The sequence below is a fragment of the Mesoplodon densirostris genome, chromosome 13 (assembly GCF_025265405.1).
Source record: "Mesoplodon densirostris isolate mMesDen1 chromosome 13, mMesDen1 primary haplotype, whole genome shotgun sequence".
NCBI classification, from domain to species: Eukaryota; Metazoa; Chordata; class Mammalia; order Artiodactyla; family Ziphiidae; genus Mesoplodon; species Mesoplodon densirostris.
This window is the reverse complement of record NC_082673.1, coordinates 90301612-90316942: the sequence shown is the minus strand read 5'-3', so window position 1 is coordinate 90316942 and position 15331 is coordinate 90301612. Positions and strand designations below refer to the sequence as shown.

Sequence of the window (15331 nt, the reverse complement as noted above, 5' to 3'; positions counted from 1 at the left end):
TCTTTTGCCGATAGGTACTCTCAGATCCTGATATCATTGCAGGAGTATATCATTTTAATTGAGCATATTCATTGCTTGGAAGGCATTTATAGAATTCTGTTAGGTTCTTCTTGATATTTGCCTTTTAGCATGTCATTATATTGCAGATTAATCACTTCCAATTGATGGTTAGAGTGGGGCCTCAACTGCATAGTTAAATGGATTTTGAAATATGTAAATTTTCATTATACTTGCATCAAGTTCAAAAAATGCTGCTGTAGCTTAAACTCAGAAATGTAACTGCTGTGAATTTGTGTGGGAATGGAAATCTCGCTTGTCGTTGTAACTTTTGATAGCACGGGGAGAGTGTAAAGAAGCGTGGTGTCACTTGTGATTCAAACACTGGTTGTCATTGAAATGACTTTACTGCAGTAGAAGTCTCTCATATAAGCACTGTTGTGCCTTGTAATTTTAGGTTGAATTCATTAAGAAATATTATCAAGTCTTTAGCAACAGCTAATTTCATGGAATACAGTTTTTCGATAACAGTGATAATTGAAGGAAGGTCTTTTTCAGAAAAATTTCAGTCATGACTCTGAGGTCAACAAGTCACAACAAAACCTACCCCCAGTCATTAAACTGCTGTATGGGAGGACAAGTCAGGATATTTTAGTGAAGTTTGCTGTTGATGCTACTGGTTTAGTAACACATAACAGATTAAAATACTTTGCACAGAGTACGTGCCGATGAAGAATACAATGAATAACCATAGTTTAAATAACTATGTTTAAAAGCTTTACAGGTTTTAAAAGCTGTACATGTACAGCTTACATTTTCATAATCTTTGTAAATTTGTCCAGCCAACCCTTCTTCTGCTTCCCATGTATTTTTTTAAAAAATATTTATTTATTTATTTGGCTGTGCCGGGTCTTAGTTGCAGTATGTGGGATCTTCAGTTGCGACATGTGAACTCTCGGTTGCGGCATGCATGCGGGATCTAGTTCCCTGACCAGGGATCAAACCCGGGCCCCCTGCATTGGGAGTGCGGAGCCTTAGCCCCTGGACCACCAGGGAAGTCCCTCCCCATGTATTTTTACTGTCATCATTTGTATTCCACTTCAGGTTGTACTAAATTAGTGTTTTCTCCAGTTCTTTGAAAATATTCTCACCCGTAGTTCCACATACACTATTCTTGGAGGCCAGTTCCTCAGTACCATTGGCTCCTTGAATAAATAGCCGAGCAGTGTGGGAACCATCTGTTGACGCATCAACAGCCAAGGAAAGCCACCCAGAATCATTTGCCTTGTTCTTTAATTGATTATTGATGTTGTTTCCCATGTCCTCAACTCTTTGAGCAACTGTTCTTGCTGAAAGGCTGATAGTCTTAAGCAGGTTTGTTTTTTCTCAGCACATTTCTTTGGCCGTGCAAACATCCGTGTAAACTGAGGGACTGTCTAGGATCTTGAGCAGAGAAGTGGTGCGTCTGATTGAGAGTCCGAGTCACGTGCGGCGTTGGGAACAGGCGCTGGGGTGGCCAGGGCGGGAGCAGGGAGGCCGGTGCTGCGTGGGCGTGGCTGCTGCCGTCTTCGTGGCTCGGGTCAGCCTGGTGCCGGGGGATGTTTCGCCAAGGGCAGTTTCGGGGTGTGTTCTGCAGGAAAAGGCGACCAGATTGGGTGGGGAGCATGGGAGGAAGGGTTAGGGATGACACCCTCAGCAGTTGGCCGCGTGCGGAAGGGTCGTGTCGGAAGGCCACGCCTGAGCTTTGAGGGGTCTGCTGGGCATTTTACGCCGCTCTCTTTGGCGACGTTTCACTGCTCTGAGCGGGCTAGCGGCTGGTCCCAGCATACAGTGCCTCTGTCACGGTTTGGTCAGGAAAACAGAAGCCACTCTAGATGTTTCTTCAATATAGGAACATCTGTTGCTGTAGGGCTGGCAGGGTTGAAGGTCAAGGAAGCAGCCATTACAGTGTGTGTGTCCCAGGAGCTCATCTGGAATCAACAGTGACCTGGACAGTTGGAGCCGCTGCTGCTGATCTCAGTGGTTGAAGCAGGTGGTTCGTGGGGTCTCCCTCTGGGGCCACTGGGAATTCTCTGTGGAAGCCACTCTAGCTCTTAGCTGCCACAGTTGGTGAATTCTTTTTTCTCCCTACGCCTCGACCTGCAGCTATGCTTCTGCCCACAGCTGCCTCCTGAGGGTACTTTTCTCGTTCATCTTACCAGCCTTGCACAAGTGCCTCTTATTAGTTACTCCAGCCCTGAGTTGTGGCAGGCGGGGGTTTGGGGAAACCCAGGTCTGGCTTCTCCTCTGTGATGCACAGGAGAAGGTGGAAGGTGGTGGCTGCGATGCAGTGTTGACAGCAGTCCGTCCAGGACAACAGCTGGGCAGCGGGTCTGAACTAGAGACGCATTTTAGAGTTAGCAGGAAACAGCATTCAGAGTGAGCTTGCCTGGGAGGTAAGCACAGCCAAGAGGAGAACGGACAGAGCCCTGGGGGCTCTGGAATTGACTGGTTAGAGAGAGGAGCAGGCACCTGTGAGCTGAGAAGAAAGCAGGGGAAGACGGCATCCTGGGAGCCAAGAGTAGGGGAGAGGAAGTGACCGACTCTTGTCAGGTGAGGCCAGAGTACTGACCACTGGGTCGAGCAGTTTGGAGATTATTGGTGATCTTGGATAGAGAAGTTTCTATGGAGTGGTGGGGGCCAAAGCCCGTGGGTTTAAGAGATAAAAAGAATTTGTGATATTGGGTATATGGATGTGTGCTTGTTTATGGGATTATTTGCATAATAGCTGCTTTAAAGGCTTTGTGGGCTAATTCTACCATCTGTTTCATTTCAGTATTGACTTATCTTGATTTTCTTTTCCCATGGGAATCAAAGTGTGCCTGGCTCTTCCTATGCCGAATATATGTGGAGCACATCCTCCACATTTAGGGTATTTTGTTAGGGGCTCTTTGTCATATTTAAATCTGTTAATTTGGTGGTGGTTTGAATTCCAGTCTCCTTTCCTAATCCACCTGCTACTGTGTACTTTTCACTAAATAGCTTCTGCAGTTGCTCCATCCAGGTTTACTTTGCTGTCTCCAGGAGAGACAGGATAGAGTATGCTTTACTCTTCCTTACCTAGATCTGGGACCCTGCACTTGCACACTGCTTCCATTGTGCAGGTAATGATGGTTTCTGGTTTCATCTGGGCCATTAATGTCCAAATGACTGTCCCTTGATCAGTTACCTCTCTTGGTCCCTACAGGAGATGCTCCTTCTAATTACTTCTTGAATTTGGTTCATAGGTCCTTCTTTTGGTGTCTCTCTCAGGTAGACAAAATGACCCTTAGATATACCGTAATAACCATTAGTTCTTTTGAGTATGATTGAAGGGTTGACTTGTCTTGAATATATTAACTGTGCCTATTAATTAATTTGAGTAGAATAGTGTTTTGTTAATATTTTTAAGCCTTTTGCACAGTAGAATTTTCTGGGAATGTTACAGTGCAAAGTAGAGCAGCGGTTAAGAGCATGGACTTTGGACAGATTTTACTTTGAGTCTCAGATCTGATCCTTGCTCCCTGTGTGATGGTGACGAGGTTGCTTAAACTCTAATTTTGTTATCTCATCTGTTAGGTAGAGATGATCGTAACTCTCTTACAAATGTGGTATAACATAGTTCGTACATGGCTAGTCATATAAATAAATAAGGAAAGAATCAACTTTATGTTCAACAAATACAGTTCCTAACAATGTAGATATTTCTGTCGTGGGAATTTGAAGGCTAATTTTTTTTTTAAAGATTTATTTTTATTTATTTAGGCTGCGCCGGGCCTTAGTTGCAGCATGCATGCCGGATCTAGTTCCCCCACCAGGGATCGAACCTGGGCCCCCTGCATTGGGAGCGCGGAGTCTTACCCACCGGACCGCCAGGGGAGTTCCTGAAGGCTAATCTTAATCATTCTCCAATTTAGTTTGATCAGTTTCTCCAAGAACTAGAAGGCAGTTTATATTAATCATTTACTCTGCAGGCATAATAGGCGATCTTTTATGAGTGTTGTTGTTAATATTGTTTTTTCTGAATTTAGTAGCTTTACCTCTTCTTTCTTGTTAATGTATTCACTTAGTCATTAGTTTAGTACCAGGCATCTCAGAGATGCCTGAGACACTGCATCCCAACCTGTGCGCAGCACCACAGTCTAGTATTAGAATATTTTTGGCTAGAAAATTAGTTTGAAGCATAAAGAAGCTTTTGGTTGCCCAGATGATTTTCATAATCATATTCACATTCTTTATATATTTTTGTTTTTTCAGAAAGTTACTTCTGACCTAATATTTTTTAGGATACAGGTTGCAGCTTGCCTACATACAAAACTGGTGGTAGACTGAGCTTAGAGGAAGGGCAGCCTGTGTGAAATGGTTGTATGTTTTGGACATTGGAGACCATCACAGTTAACTTAAATTGTTACGATGTTGTGGGTTAAGAAATAGTGGGTTTTGGCCTTAGTTAGCACTTAGCATCAAAGACCAATTCTCCTCCAGGAGTTCAGCCTACATGCTTAATTCGAGCCAGATAACTTACAGTTTGTCATTGTGTCATGTTGAATGTTACTCAGCTTTAGGAAGAGTTTTTCTGCTGTGCTTGCTTTGGAAAGCCCAGATCATGTTCATTGTTTTAACAGTAATATTATCTGGTTAATTTGGGAAACCAGAATAGCATCATGATTTTAAAAGTGCTGTTAAGCTAGTGTTTGAATCCCTGATCTCTCCCTTGCTTGCTGTGTGACCTTGAAAATTTCTTAATTTCTTTCAGACTTAGCTTTCTTTTTTTTTTTTTTTTTTACGGTACGCGGGCCTCTCACTGTTGTGGCCCCTCCCGCCGTGGAGCACAGGCTCCGGACGCGCAGGCTCAGCGGCCATGGCTCACGGGCCCAGCCGCTCCGCGGCACGTGGGATCCTCCCGGACCGGGGCACGAACCTGTGTCCCCTGCATCAGCAGGCGGACTCAACCACTGCGCCACCAGGGAAGCCCCAGACTTAGCTTTCTTATGTGTAAAATGGGAACACTAATAGTAACCAGCTAGAGGCGTGAGGAGCTAGTACTTATAAAGCACTTAGGAGAAGGGCTGTCATTGTGTGATTAGGGTTGTTATTGAGACTTACTGAGAGATGGATGTTAGAAAGCTGGCCACGTTGGATTGTGCATTGAAGTGAGAACGCTGTAAGCAAGATGATGGAAGGAAATATTTTACCTGTTAATGAAATACAGATTTGGAGTGTGAGACTGGTGGGAAATTTTAGCTTGTATGTTAGAAAGGCAAAGGTGAAGGTTCAGAGCAGCCCAGGTGTCTATTTATACCCATCATAAAACACACCATTCATGCTCAAAGTGTAGAGAGTATCCATCTTACAGATACCTTCAGGGACCTGGCAGTGTATTTTATTATATAGTGAGACAAGCTTAGTTTCTGTTTATCTGGAGCAAAAGATTTTATTTATGTATTTTAATTATACAGTTTGGGAAATATCTAGTTTTCTGCTCTATTTGAGCTAGTTCAAATTTTTATGCTTATATTTGATCAGTTTTGTAGTTAAAATGCATAGCTTCATATTCTTAATAAAGATAGATTGGCTCATGTGATAAACAGGAGTGCTGGAGCTCAGCATGCACTGAGTCTCCCACTGCTAACATGGCAAGTGAGCAGGCCTCCTGTTGCTTAAAACGAAATGTTGTTACTTACTTGAATTCTCCTTAAAATACAGTATGAAGCAAAGAGCAGTTATAAGGCACTCAAGAGCTAGTGTATCCATTCATTTATTCAGGCATTATCACTCATGCATCGAGTACATGTTTATTGATTATGTGCTCTACGTGCTTGATACAGTGGATACTATTGGGTATATAGTGGTGAACAAAAACCAGACCTGGGGAGTGTTTTGCCTTTCACAGCAGGAAGAAAGCCAGTTGTCAGAGACTTGCATTTCAGTGAATGAAGTTTTCAGGTTTGTACTCCTCTAATAGAAAAGAGGTCAAAAACAAACAAGAGAAGGAAAGAAAAGGCAGAGGGCCTCTAAAGAGCACATGTGACTTACCTCCTGCCACTGACTGGAGGTTTTTTTGACCTTAACTTTGGTTTTATTTAATAGTGTGTCGGTCCTGAGGCTGCAGAGCTGAAAAGGGCTGCCATTGTCCCTAGAATCTTGCTGTTTCGGTGGAGGGAGAGGCTGACAGATCGGGTCGGATTTAACATCCACTCTAGTAAGCGTGTTAAACCGGAAGCTACACCACACGGGTCCTTGGGGACAGGGCCGTGTCTCCCCTGTTGACTGATGTGTATTCCAGTGCCCGGTACCATGCATGGCATGTGTCAGTCACTCCAGAGATCCCTCTGTCAGTGATGGGATGCTGGGGGCGTGCAGGAGAGAGGGGCGTGGCTCCCTGCAGCTGTGCATCCTGGTTCAGCCAGGGCAGGAATATCCAGGTGGAGAGACCTGCAAGTGGCATAGAGGTGTGAGGGAGGGCACATGTGTTCTGTAAACTGGAAGTAGTTTACCTTTGCTGGAGTGTAGGATTCCTAGGAGACCAATGTTGAGAGATGTTAGGACTCTGGAGAGTCAGATTGGGCTCGATCCGTAAGGGCCTCATGTCATAACGTGCGGGAGGCCAGATTCCCTAACGCCAGGCTGACACTTCTCATATTACACAGTGCATGCCATGTCAAAAAGCATCATCAGGGGGCTTCCCTGGTGGTGCGGTGGTTGAGAGTCCGCCTGCCGATGCAGGGGACACAGGTTCGTGCCCCGGTCCGGGAGGATCCCACATGCCGCGGAGCGGCTGGGCCCGTGAGCCATGGCCGCTGAGCCTGCGCGTCCAGAGCCTGTGCTCCGCAACAGGAGAGGTCACGGCGGTGAGAGGCCCGTGTACTGCAAAAAAAAAAAAAAAAAAAAAAAAGCATCCTCATGTCTTGGGGTGCCAATCCATTAGTGATAACCTGCCTATTGAAATTCTGTAAGCCATTGGTGAACTTTTCATCTTTTGGGGAGGATAAGGATATAGAATAAGTATTTGTTTTCTCAGAAATAAAAATAGTTTAAACTCTTGAAGGCCAAGCATAGTCTGTATGTCTTTGACTTCTAGTTCCCTAGAAGAATGCCAGGTATGTAGAGTAGGTACTCAGTACGTGAATAAACGCAAAAAGACCTTTGCTCTCATGTGCACTGCTGTAGCAAGCTTTACACTGGGTTCTGGAAAGTGATCGCTGAGAAATGGCCCTCTACAAGGTCTCCAGGCCAGTGAGGGGCAGAGAGAAGCAAGTCATTGGTGATGCGACAGTAGGTGAGTACCTTGTAGAGGGACGTACAGGGTAGTGTGATGGATAGTCACCTTCCTTTGACCGCTGAATCCCGTGTTCTTAGTTCTTTTTATGCCTGCTGCTCATTTTCCCCATCCTTTCCGATAGCCTTTTAGTAAATCTTCCACAAGGTCAGTCACATAGACTCTTCACATCCTCTTTCTGGGGCACGACTTCCTGGAGATCTCTATTTTCTTCTTTTCTGAGCTGGTCGCTTCTTACGCCTTTTCCTGTGGTGTTGCCCCTGGACGTTCCTTTGCTCTCATCCTTTGGCTTTTCTCCAGAGTTGAGTTTCATGTTTGTGGTATCACTTGTGTATGCCTTTCTTGACTGACTTCTTCGTTTGGGTGGAGCACACCATACAGAGGTGAATCACTTTAGAAAGGTGGTCCAGTGTCTTTGGGCAGGTGCGGCAGCCTTCCTTCCTCGTTCCTTCTCATGAGCCACGTTGCTCCGACTGTCCTCTCCTGCCGCACAGCTCCCGTTCTGGAATCTCCTTTCACTGTCATCCTGGAGATGCCCTCATCTCTTCATCGAAGCTCGTGTTTGTCCATGACTTCCTCCTACTTTGTTATGCTCACATTTTGGTGCAGGACTTTCTCCAGTGGCTGCCTGAGGTAGGATGCTTAAGAGGCAGAAAGTGAGAGAGTGAGCACGATGGAGACGGTGATTGCTGGTGTGGCCGGTGTGGAGTTCTGTGTTGGCATCCCTCTGCTCCATTGCCTCCTGTGAGCCATGGTACTGGCTTTCAGGTCAGAAGCTTATTCTAATGTTTTATTCTTTGCATGTAACTTTTTTCCTTTCCATCTTTAGAAGCTTGTAGGAATTAAAAAAACTGTCCAAGTCTTTTTAAATGTCATGAAGTGTGGGTCTCTTTTCATCTACTGTTCTGCTTATTTAGTGGGGACCTTCATTCTGGTAACTTTTATCCCTCAGTTATGGGAAAATTTTTTCAAGTTATTGTGCTGAAGATTTTCTCCCTTCTGTGTCCTTGTTCTGTCTTTCTGGAAGTCTTGTTATCCACAGCTTGGGTGTTCGAGACGAGTTCTGTAATTTTCTTATACTTTCAGTCCAGTATACTTTTCTTCCCACCTTCCCTCCCTCCCTTCTCCTTGCCTTCCTCCCTCCCTCCCTCCCTTCCTCCCTTTCTTCCTTCCTTTTTATTTTGCTTTCAGGGAGATGTCTTCAATTTGACTTAACCTCCTTCTTTAGTTTTTTATTTCTGTGCTCAGGTTCTTTAATACCCAAGAGTACTTTTTTTGTTCTTTTAAAAGAACATCCTGTTTTTGTTTATTGATTGCAGTGTCTTCTTATCTCTAGGTTATTGATTGTATACAGTTTCTGTTTCTTTCAAGTTAGTTCCCTCCTTGCTTCCTTCCCTCCCACCCTCCCACCCCTGTCCTTCCGTCTGCCGTGGACTGGGCCTTTTGACTTTTACATCAGGATATTCTGGGTGGGCCATTTGTTGGGGAATCCCCGGTGTATCTTTAGGTCTTTCTCCTTGGCCTGATCAGATTCCCCAGACTCTTATCTGTAGAATTTTGGGGGCTGAGTGGGTGGGTGGTGGGAAGCTGAAGCATCCACCATTGAGGTATGTACGCTGATGAAATCCGCCTGTGTTAGTGCAGCCGGACAGGGGGACTTCAGTCCACAGACGCTCTGCTTTTTCCAGGGAGTGACCATCCAGTCTGTGTCAGAGATGGCGTCGAGGTTCTGGCTGTGGCTTAAGCAGCTTCACCTGCTCCTCTGTGTTCAGGCCTTGCCTGCACTGGTACTGCCAGTTCTGAGCCTTCTGGGACGCCGATGTGTAAATGGAATTGGGTCTTAGTTTTTTCCACTGCTGGCTTAGGATCTGGCTTCCTTGGCCTGCTGAGTCATTTACTATGCTTACAGTCTTTCATAGTTTCCGTGTCCTCCAAGCTTTTTTTCTTATTTGTTTTGTTTTGGTCTTTATCTTCCATGTGAGAAACTTTTCTCACAGCTTCCAGAATTCTCTCTCTTTTTCTCCTTTCAGTTCTGCCTGAGCTATGTTTTGTGTTTAAAAATTTTTTATATCTCTTTCGTATGATTTTGGTGGGAGAGGATGAAATAGATGTATATGTTGTGGGTGATCTTACCCTGAACTGATTCGCTAACTTTGTGCCTCATTAATATATGCTTGTTGATATGTTTTAATCGTTTGCAGTTTTCCACATGTATCTTCTTAACTGGAATGTAGGTTTGAAGGCAGGGACTTGATAACATGTTTTTATCCCTCATTCCAGGTCTGGCACGGCATGCGTGGTAGGTATTGAAGCTGACTGTGAGGAGATGAACACAATAGAGCTTTGAAAAAGTGGTGGCGAAGACGGTTTTATAAACGCACGTTGTCTTTTCTTGTCAGGTTCTTTCTGACCGCTATGGAAAGAGGAAAGAGAAACTAGGAGTATTTGTAAATCATCGTTTGGCTTCGTCACAGAGTTATGGTGGCCTTCTGAACTGTGAGTCTGATTCTCTTGCTACACTTGTGTCTTGGTGTTTTGTTTTGCTTTCATTTTTCTTTCCCCTGTCTTAGGGTTTCTTTGACACACAGTGGAAACAAACAAAAGGTAGTGAATTTTGCAGAGTAAGTGAGAGAAAAAACAGAAGTTATTTAGTACCTTCTCTGTGTAGATACTACGTATATATTTTTGCTGAGATAGTGTAATAATAATGATATTACACAACAACAACAACATCGCATGCTTTAGAATAGTGCCTGGTGCCTTGTAAACACCAAGTCATAGCTGCCGACGGGTCCTCACAATAACCCCGTGAGTGAGGTCGCTCCTCTCCCCTCTTTCACATCTGCATAACTTAAGTACAGAGAGGTTAAAGGTTACTAAGCTAGAAGATGCAAAGCTGGGATTCAGACTCAGTCTGGTTCAGAGCTGGTGCCCTTTACTCTGGTACCCGATTCTCATGGGCTCTGGATTCAGATGGCAACTTAGCTACTTACTAGCTCTTTACTAGCACCTTCCAGGGTGGTGAGAGGTGTGTAAGGTGCTCAGCACTCACAGATGTTAGCAGTTATTCCGTGGGGGTTTTCCCATTTTAATGAGAGGAAGACTGGGCTCTTGGTAATTTGTAACTTGGGAATTTGTTTCATGCTCCGCCGCTGGGAAGTTGTAAACTTGAGATTCTATCCCAGTTTGTCATTTCCAAAGACTGCTCTTTCTGGTCAGTTTAGTGGGTAAATCAAGGACAGACAGTTGGTAGACGATTCATACATCTCTCCTGGGGTATTGGCCTTGGTAAGCACTTTGTTGTACCAATATGTTGTGTCGGTAAAAGTCTCGTGAACTTGGACTTCATGGCTTCAGTATTCATGACAGTTTATAACTGTGTTGAATTTCACTTTGGCCAGTGTCCTTGTCTTGGATGTGCAAGTGGCAGGGCCCTGGTTGTTTTTCCATTTCCTTCTGAAGGTCAGCTCACTTTCCTCCTTTGTTCTCTTTCTTCCCAAGCCACTTCTGTTTCTACAGAGGCTAGGTATTAGGGAAGGGAAATTATGTCATGCAGTTTCAATTTCCTAGCAAGGCCCGGAAGTCTTACTCCTGTTTTTCCAATTCCCACTGCTCTTTATTGGCTGCCAGAGGAGCCTCCTCTGCATGGCTGTGCCAGGTGTGATTGTGCCGCAGGTCGTGAGGTGACAGCCTTGTTTCATTCCCTCCTCCCAGTCCAGATTATATGTTTCTTCCTGTAACTGTAACATTTATTTGGGTGAAAGTCTGTTTCCTAGAGTCTTCGAAATAAAAAAGATTTTATTTCACCTCTGCATCTTTTCTGCTTGACCCGTAGGTGGTTTTTGCTAAATGCTGAATGAAGGAATATTTAATGCTTGACACAAAATAAGTTCTCTTAGTAGATCCAAACAAGAGGCAGAATATCAAGTGTAGCTTTCCAGCAGCATTAGCGCTTAAAAATATCTCATCTTGGTACAGCACAAGACGGTTACATGAGGGGGCAGTATTCAGTAGAAGTTACTCAAACATCTTCTTGATCTAATACGCAGTGGAAGAAAAGCCTGGCGGGAGGGTGGTGAGATGCCAGGCGCACTCCTGATGGACCAAGAGCCTCTGCCCCAGCTCCGTGGAGCTTTTAGCGCCAAGACATAATCCACTGATTCTGCGTTGGCTCTTTTTTTTTTCTCCCCCAGTATTTGAAAATATATAAGCCTAGGAAAATAGCCTTCTAACCAGTGTTCCTGTAATTGTTTCCCCCAGCTCCAGACAAACGGTCAGACCACATGAGTAATTCTGGCCGCCCCCAGAGTGAGTCCAGAGCTGTGATGCGGAGGCCCAGGCCCCTGGATCTACCCGAGTGCCCCATCATAAGCCCCTGGGCTGCCTGAGCCCCTGCAGAACGGCTCTGCCCCCGCAGCTGCTTTGCCAGAGCTGGCTCTCGGTTCTTGCTGTGTTTTGGGGTGTTGGGCTAGAAGGCAGGGACTTGGGATGGAGGAGTTTACAACCGCAACCCTAAGAAAGCAAAGCAAAGTTTTGGAGGAGCGGAGTTGCTGAAATATGTGTGGAGATCATTTTCAGGGTTAATGGTTTGTGGGAAGGTGGTAGACAGAAGGAAGGCTGCCTTGAGACCCTCTGAAGACCCCCATTTTGTGAATTAAGACATCTTTTAAGCATCTCGTGCCCCCCTCCTGGAGACCCCTCCTGGAATCCTCCGCTTTAGACGTTTCTTTTAGCGTTTGCATCCATGTTTCCTAACTATATTTCTGTACTAGTCAGGAGTCACTGATGCATCAATTATAGAAAAAGTTACATTTTCAACTTCGCTATATAGTTAAATCACAATTTTTGTTTAGACCCATAATTTAGTTTTTAATTTTTCTTGACTTTGTAAACATTGCTCACTGTTGAGCCAGTTAATTCAGTGTGATTATGTTTCCTTTTTTGTTCAACTTTTTGTTTTCCTGCTTTCTTGCACCTCTAATGGCCACATTTTTTTCCTGTTTGCTTAATATTCTTAAGTCTGGCTAAGAGTTCTCACCTCCTCTACTAGCTCTGTAAGTAAGGCTGATAAAGTATTTTAATTCTGTCTCACCCCCGGGCACACCTGCCCTTTCCCTGCCTCCTCTGGACAGATATTCCTCCTGCCTGCTGGGAACGGTGCCCAGGTTGAAGAACATAAGGCAGATGGGGCAGGAGCAGGGAGACAAGGTAGAAACGTTGACGGAGAAAAGTATGGTGGGAACTGCAGAGGGAGGGGAAGACTGTCTTCCTGGGGGTGCCTGCAGGGAAAGATAAGGAGGGCTGGCTGTAGCTGGGGAAGGGCATTCTAGGTAGAGAAAGTGCAAGAATCAGCACAGAGATGGACCTAGATTGTACAGAGACTGTACATATTAACTGAGTTACAGACTCTACCCTTAAGAGATTTGAACAGGTTTACATGGGAAATGTGATTCAGATTGTTAAACGTCTGATGTAAATTTTTAATGTTGTCCTAAAACCTGAGCATAGGAGATATCAGGACACTTGAATCCAAATGATAATCTTAAACTGTTGATTTTATGTATTGATTCATGGAAAAAAATCCTTATAGAGCACCTGTCACAAAAAATAAAATTGGCATCTGGCTGTCCAAACCAATCATTGGCGCCGGACTGTGCTGAAGCTACGCTCCATTTGTCAGGCAAGAACAGGGCATTTAAGAAACTGTTCCAGAAGCTGTTCCACATTTGGCTGCACTGGGAATGTGGCAAGCAGAGTGGGTGGAAAATGTCACTGAGGTGTGTAAGCACCAGTCTAATTTGTATGGCATAGCTATAGCATCCTGGAGGAAAGTAAGCCGTTCATGATGAGGTCATGCGAGACCAAGGGTGATTAGATTAGATGCTTTTGCAAAGAAGTGCCACTGCATTTGAAACGCTGAGGCAAAATCATAAGAAATAAGGTCCACAGAGGCTTTCATGATTGCCAGCTCCAGGGCACCTCTTATGTAAACACCTGGTAGTTTTCATGTGTGTTCGGGACCCTGCACCTGCATTTAGTTCAGTGCATCCAGTGTGTGCACGTTACCTGCTGTGTGAGCCTCCAGTTTCATACGCACAGCTCTGTGAAGAGTGCATCTTTATCTTTCCAGTCTCACATTGTGATTCAGGAACTTTTGGGTGAATGTAATAATCATAATAGCTGCCACTTATGTGTCAGTCGTTGTGTGAGTTAGAATATTATTTAATTTTTTATAGTAATTCAGGAAGGTAGCATTTATTATTCACGTTTTGTAGATGAGAAACGGGACTTAGAGATGTTAAGAAACCTGCCCAAGGTTTCATATGGTGCTTATCAAGTTTTCAGCTTCCTTTGCAGTAAGTCTTAGCCCTTGTGCTCCTGCACGTGGGTCATGCTTCATAGCGAGGAGTGTCGTGCTGCTGAACTGCCCGCGGACCTTCCCTCAGTGCCGTGCTTCCTCTCTGTGCTGCCAGCCACGTGTCGACCGCGATGCGGGTATTCAGCGTGTATGTATCGCCCATGCTGACTTGCGTTACCACCGCATCTGCAGAGCTCTGCAGGTAGTTGCCAATCAGGTGTTCCTGGCTCATGCTACGGAAAGAGTGTGGTTTCAGCACACTCTTTTTCCCTAAAAATAGGGAAATTGGTCCATTCCTGTCCCTAGAAGTAGGGAGACAACTTTTCCTGTGGTTTTTACCTTCAGAGTAAGGAGAGGAGGGGATTTTTTTTCTTTCTACTTTAAGTGAAATAGATTTTAGCATAGACACTACCTTGAAGTCCTAGGCTGATTTTTGTATGCTTATTTATTCATGACCTCTAAAGGCTTTATAATGTGGCTTGTCTTCGTATAATACAATTGTATATTACAGATGTCATGTAATTAGCATAAGTAAAAGTTGTTTTAAAAGTTAAATTATTTTAGGATTCCTTCTGTGTTGTTCAAGCTCTTGTAGCTCTGGAGGAAGTAGTTTTACCAGCTTTAAAAATTAATAAGAACTGTTTTCTCAGATTAATGGGACAAATTTATTTCATTTTAAAAATATTTATATATTTATTTATCTATTTGGTTGCACTGGGTCTTAGTTGCAGCAGACGGGCTCCTTAGTTGCGGCTCAAGGGCTTCCTCCTTAGTTGCGTCTTGCTGGCTCCTTAGTTGTGGCATGCGAACTCTTAGTTGCGGCATGCATGTGGGATACAGCTCCCTGACCAGGGATCGAACCCGGGCCCCCTGCATTGGGAGCGCAGAGTCTTAAGCACTGCGCCACCAGGGAAGTCCCGGGACAGATTTAATTATGCAGTCTTCAGCTCTTTTGTTTAGTCAGCTATAATTGTAGGGTACAGTTAGTTTTTTGTTTTTTTGGGTTTTTTTTGTTTTTTTTTTTTGCGGTACGCGGGCCTCTCACTGCTGTGGCCTCTCCCGCTGCGGAGCACAGGCCCCAGACCCGCAGGCTCAGCGGCCATGGCTCACGGGCCCAGCCACTCCGCGGCATGTGGGATCCTCCCGGACCGGGGCCCGAACCCGTGTCCCCTGCATCGGCAGGCAGACTCTCAACCACTGCGCCACCAGGGAAGCCCCAGTTAGTTATATTTTACACTGCTAGAAATAACAAGAACATACACAGAAAATAATACACATTAGCTTTACTGAACTTAAGACTTAATTGTGACTGTAAATACACTTTCTGAAAAGTATGTAAGAGAGTTGCTTGTTATTACTTTGTGGTGCCTTTTGATATCCTCCAGAGCTGTTATTTAGCACTTTTTCCCAATAGGCCCTTGCTTAAGAAAGGCTTGTATAGGGCAGGGAGGGAAACTAAAGTGGTAAGTTGTGTGTGTATATGTGTGTTTTAATTTTTATTTAAAAATAAAAGTTTGTTTGACTTTAGAAAATAAGAAGGCTGCTATTTTAAATGATGAGCTCTTCATAATTTTAGGATGGGAGGATACTCCACTGTGTGGTTATAATAGAATCAGTGATAAAATGAGGCTGGTTTTTGTTCCTTTATTGCACGTGCCCCTCTGTGTTTGAGACCCACC

General features: G+C 44.5%; 2 protein-coding genes across 4 annotated transcripts in view; one reads left to right on the top strand and one right to left on the bottom strand.

Moving 5' to 3' along the window:
• Positions 1 to 15331, top strand: part of PTK2 (protein tyrosine kinase 2) — a 250824-nt gene that overhangs the window by 20706 nt on the left and 214787 nt on the right. For all 3 annotated transcript variants that reach the window (XM_060115655.1, XM_060115653.1, XM_060115654.1), the window contains exon 2: positions 9694 to 9790. The gene's annotated coding sequence lies outside the window, so the exon portion shown is untranslated. The remainder of the gene's footprint in view (positions 1 to 9693; positions 9791 to 15331) is intronic.
• Positions 1 to 15331, bottom strand: part of LOC132500643 (basic proline-rich protein-like) — a 103375-nt gene that overhangs the window by 45984 nt on the left and 42060 nt on the right. Inside the window, exon 2 of the mRNA XM_060115737.1 lies at positions 1484 to 1627. Within this exon, the coding sequence (XP_059971720.1) occupies positions 1484 to 1627 (144 nt within the window). The remainder of the gene's footprint in view (positions 1 to 1483; positions 1628 to 15331) is intronic.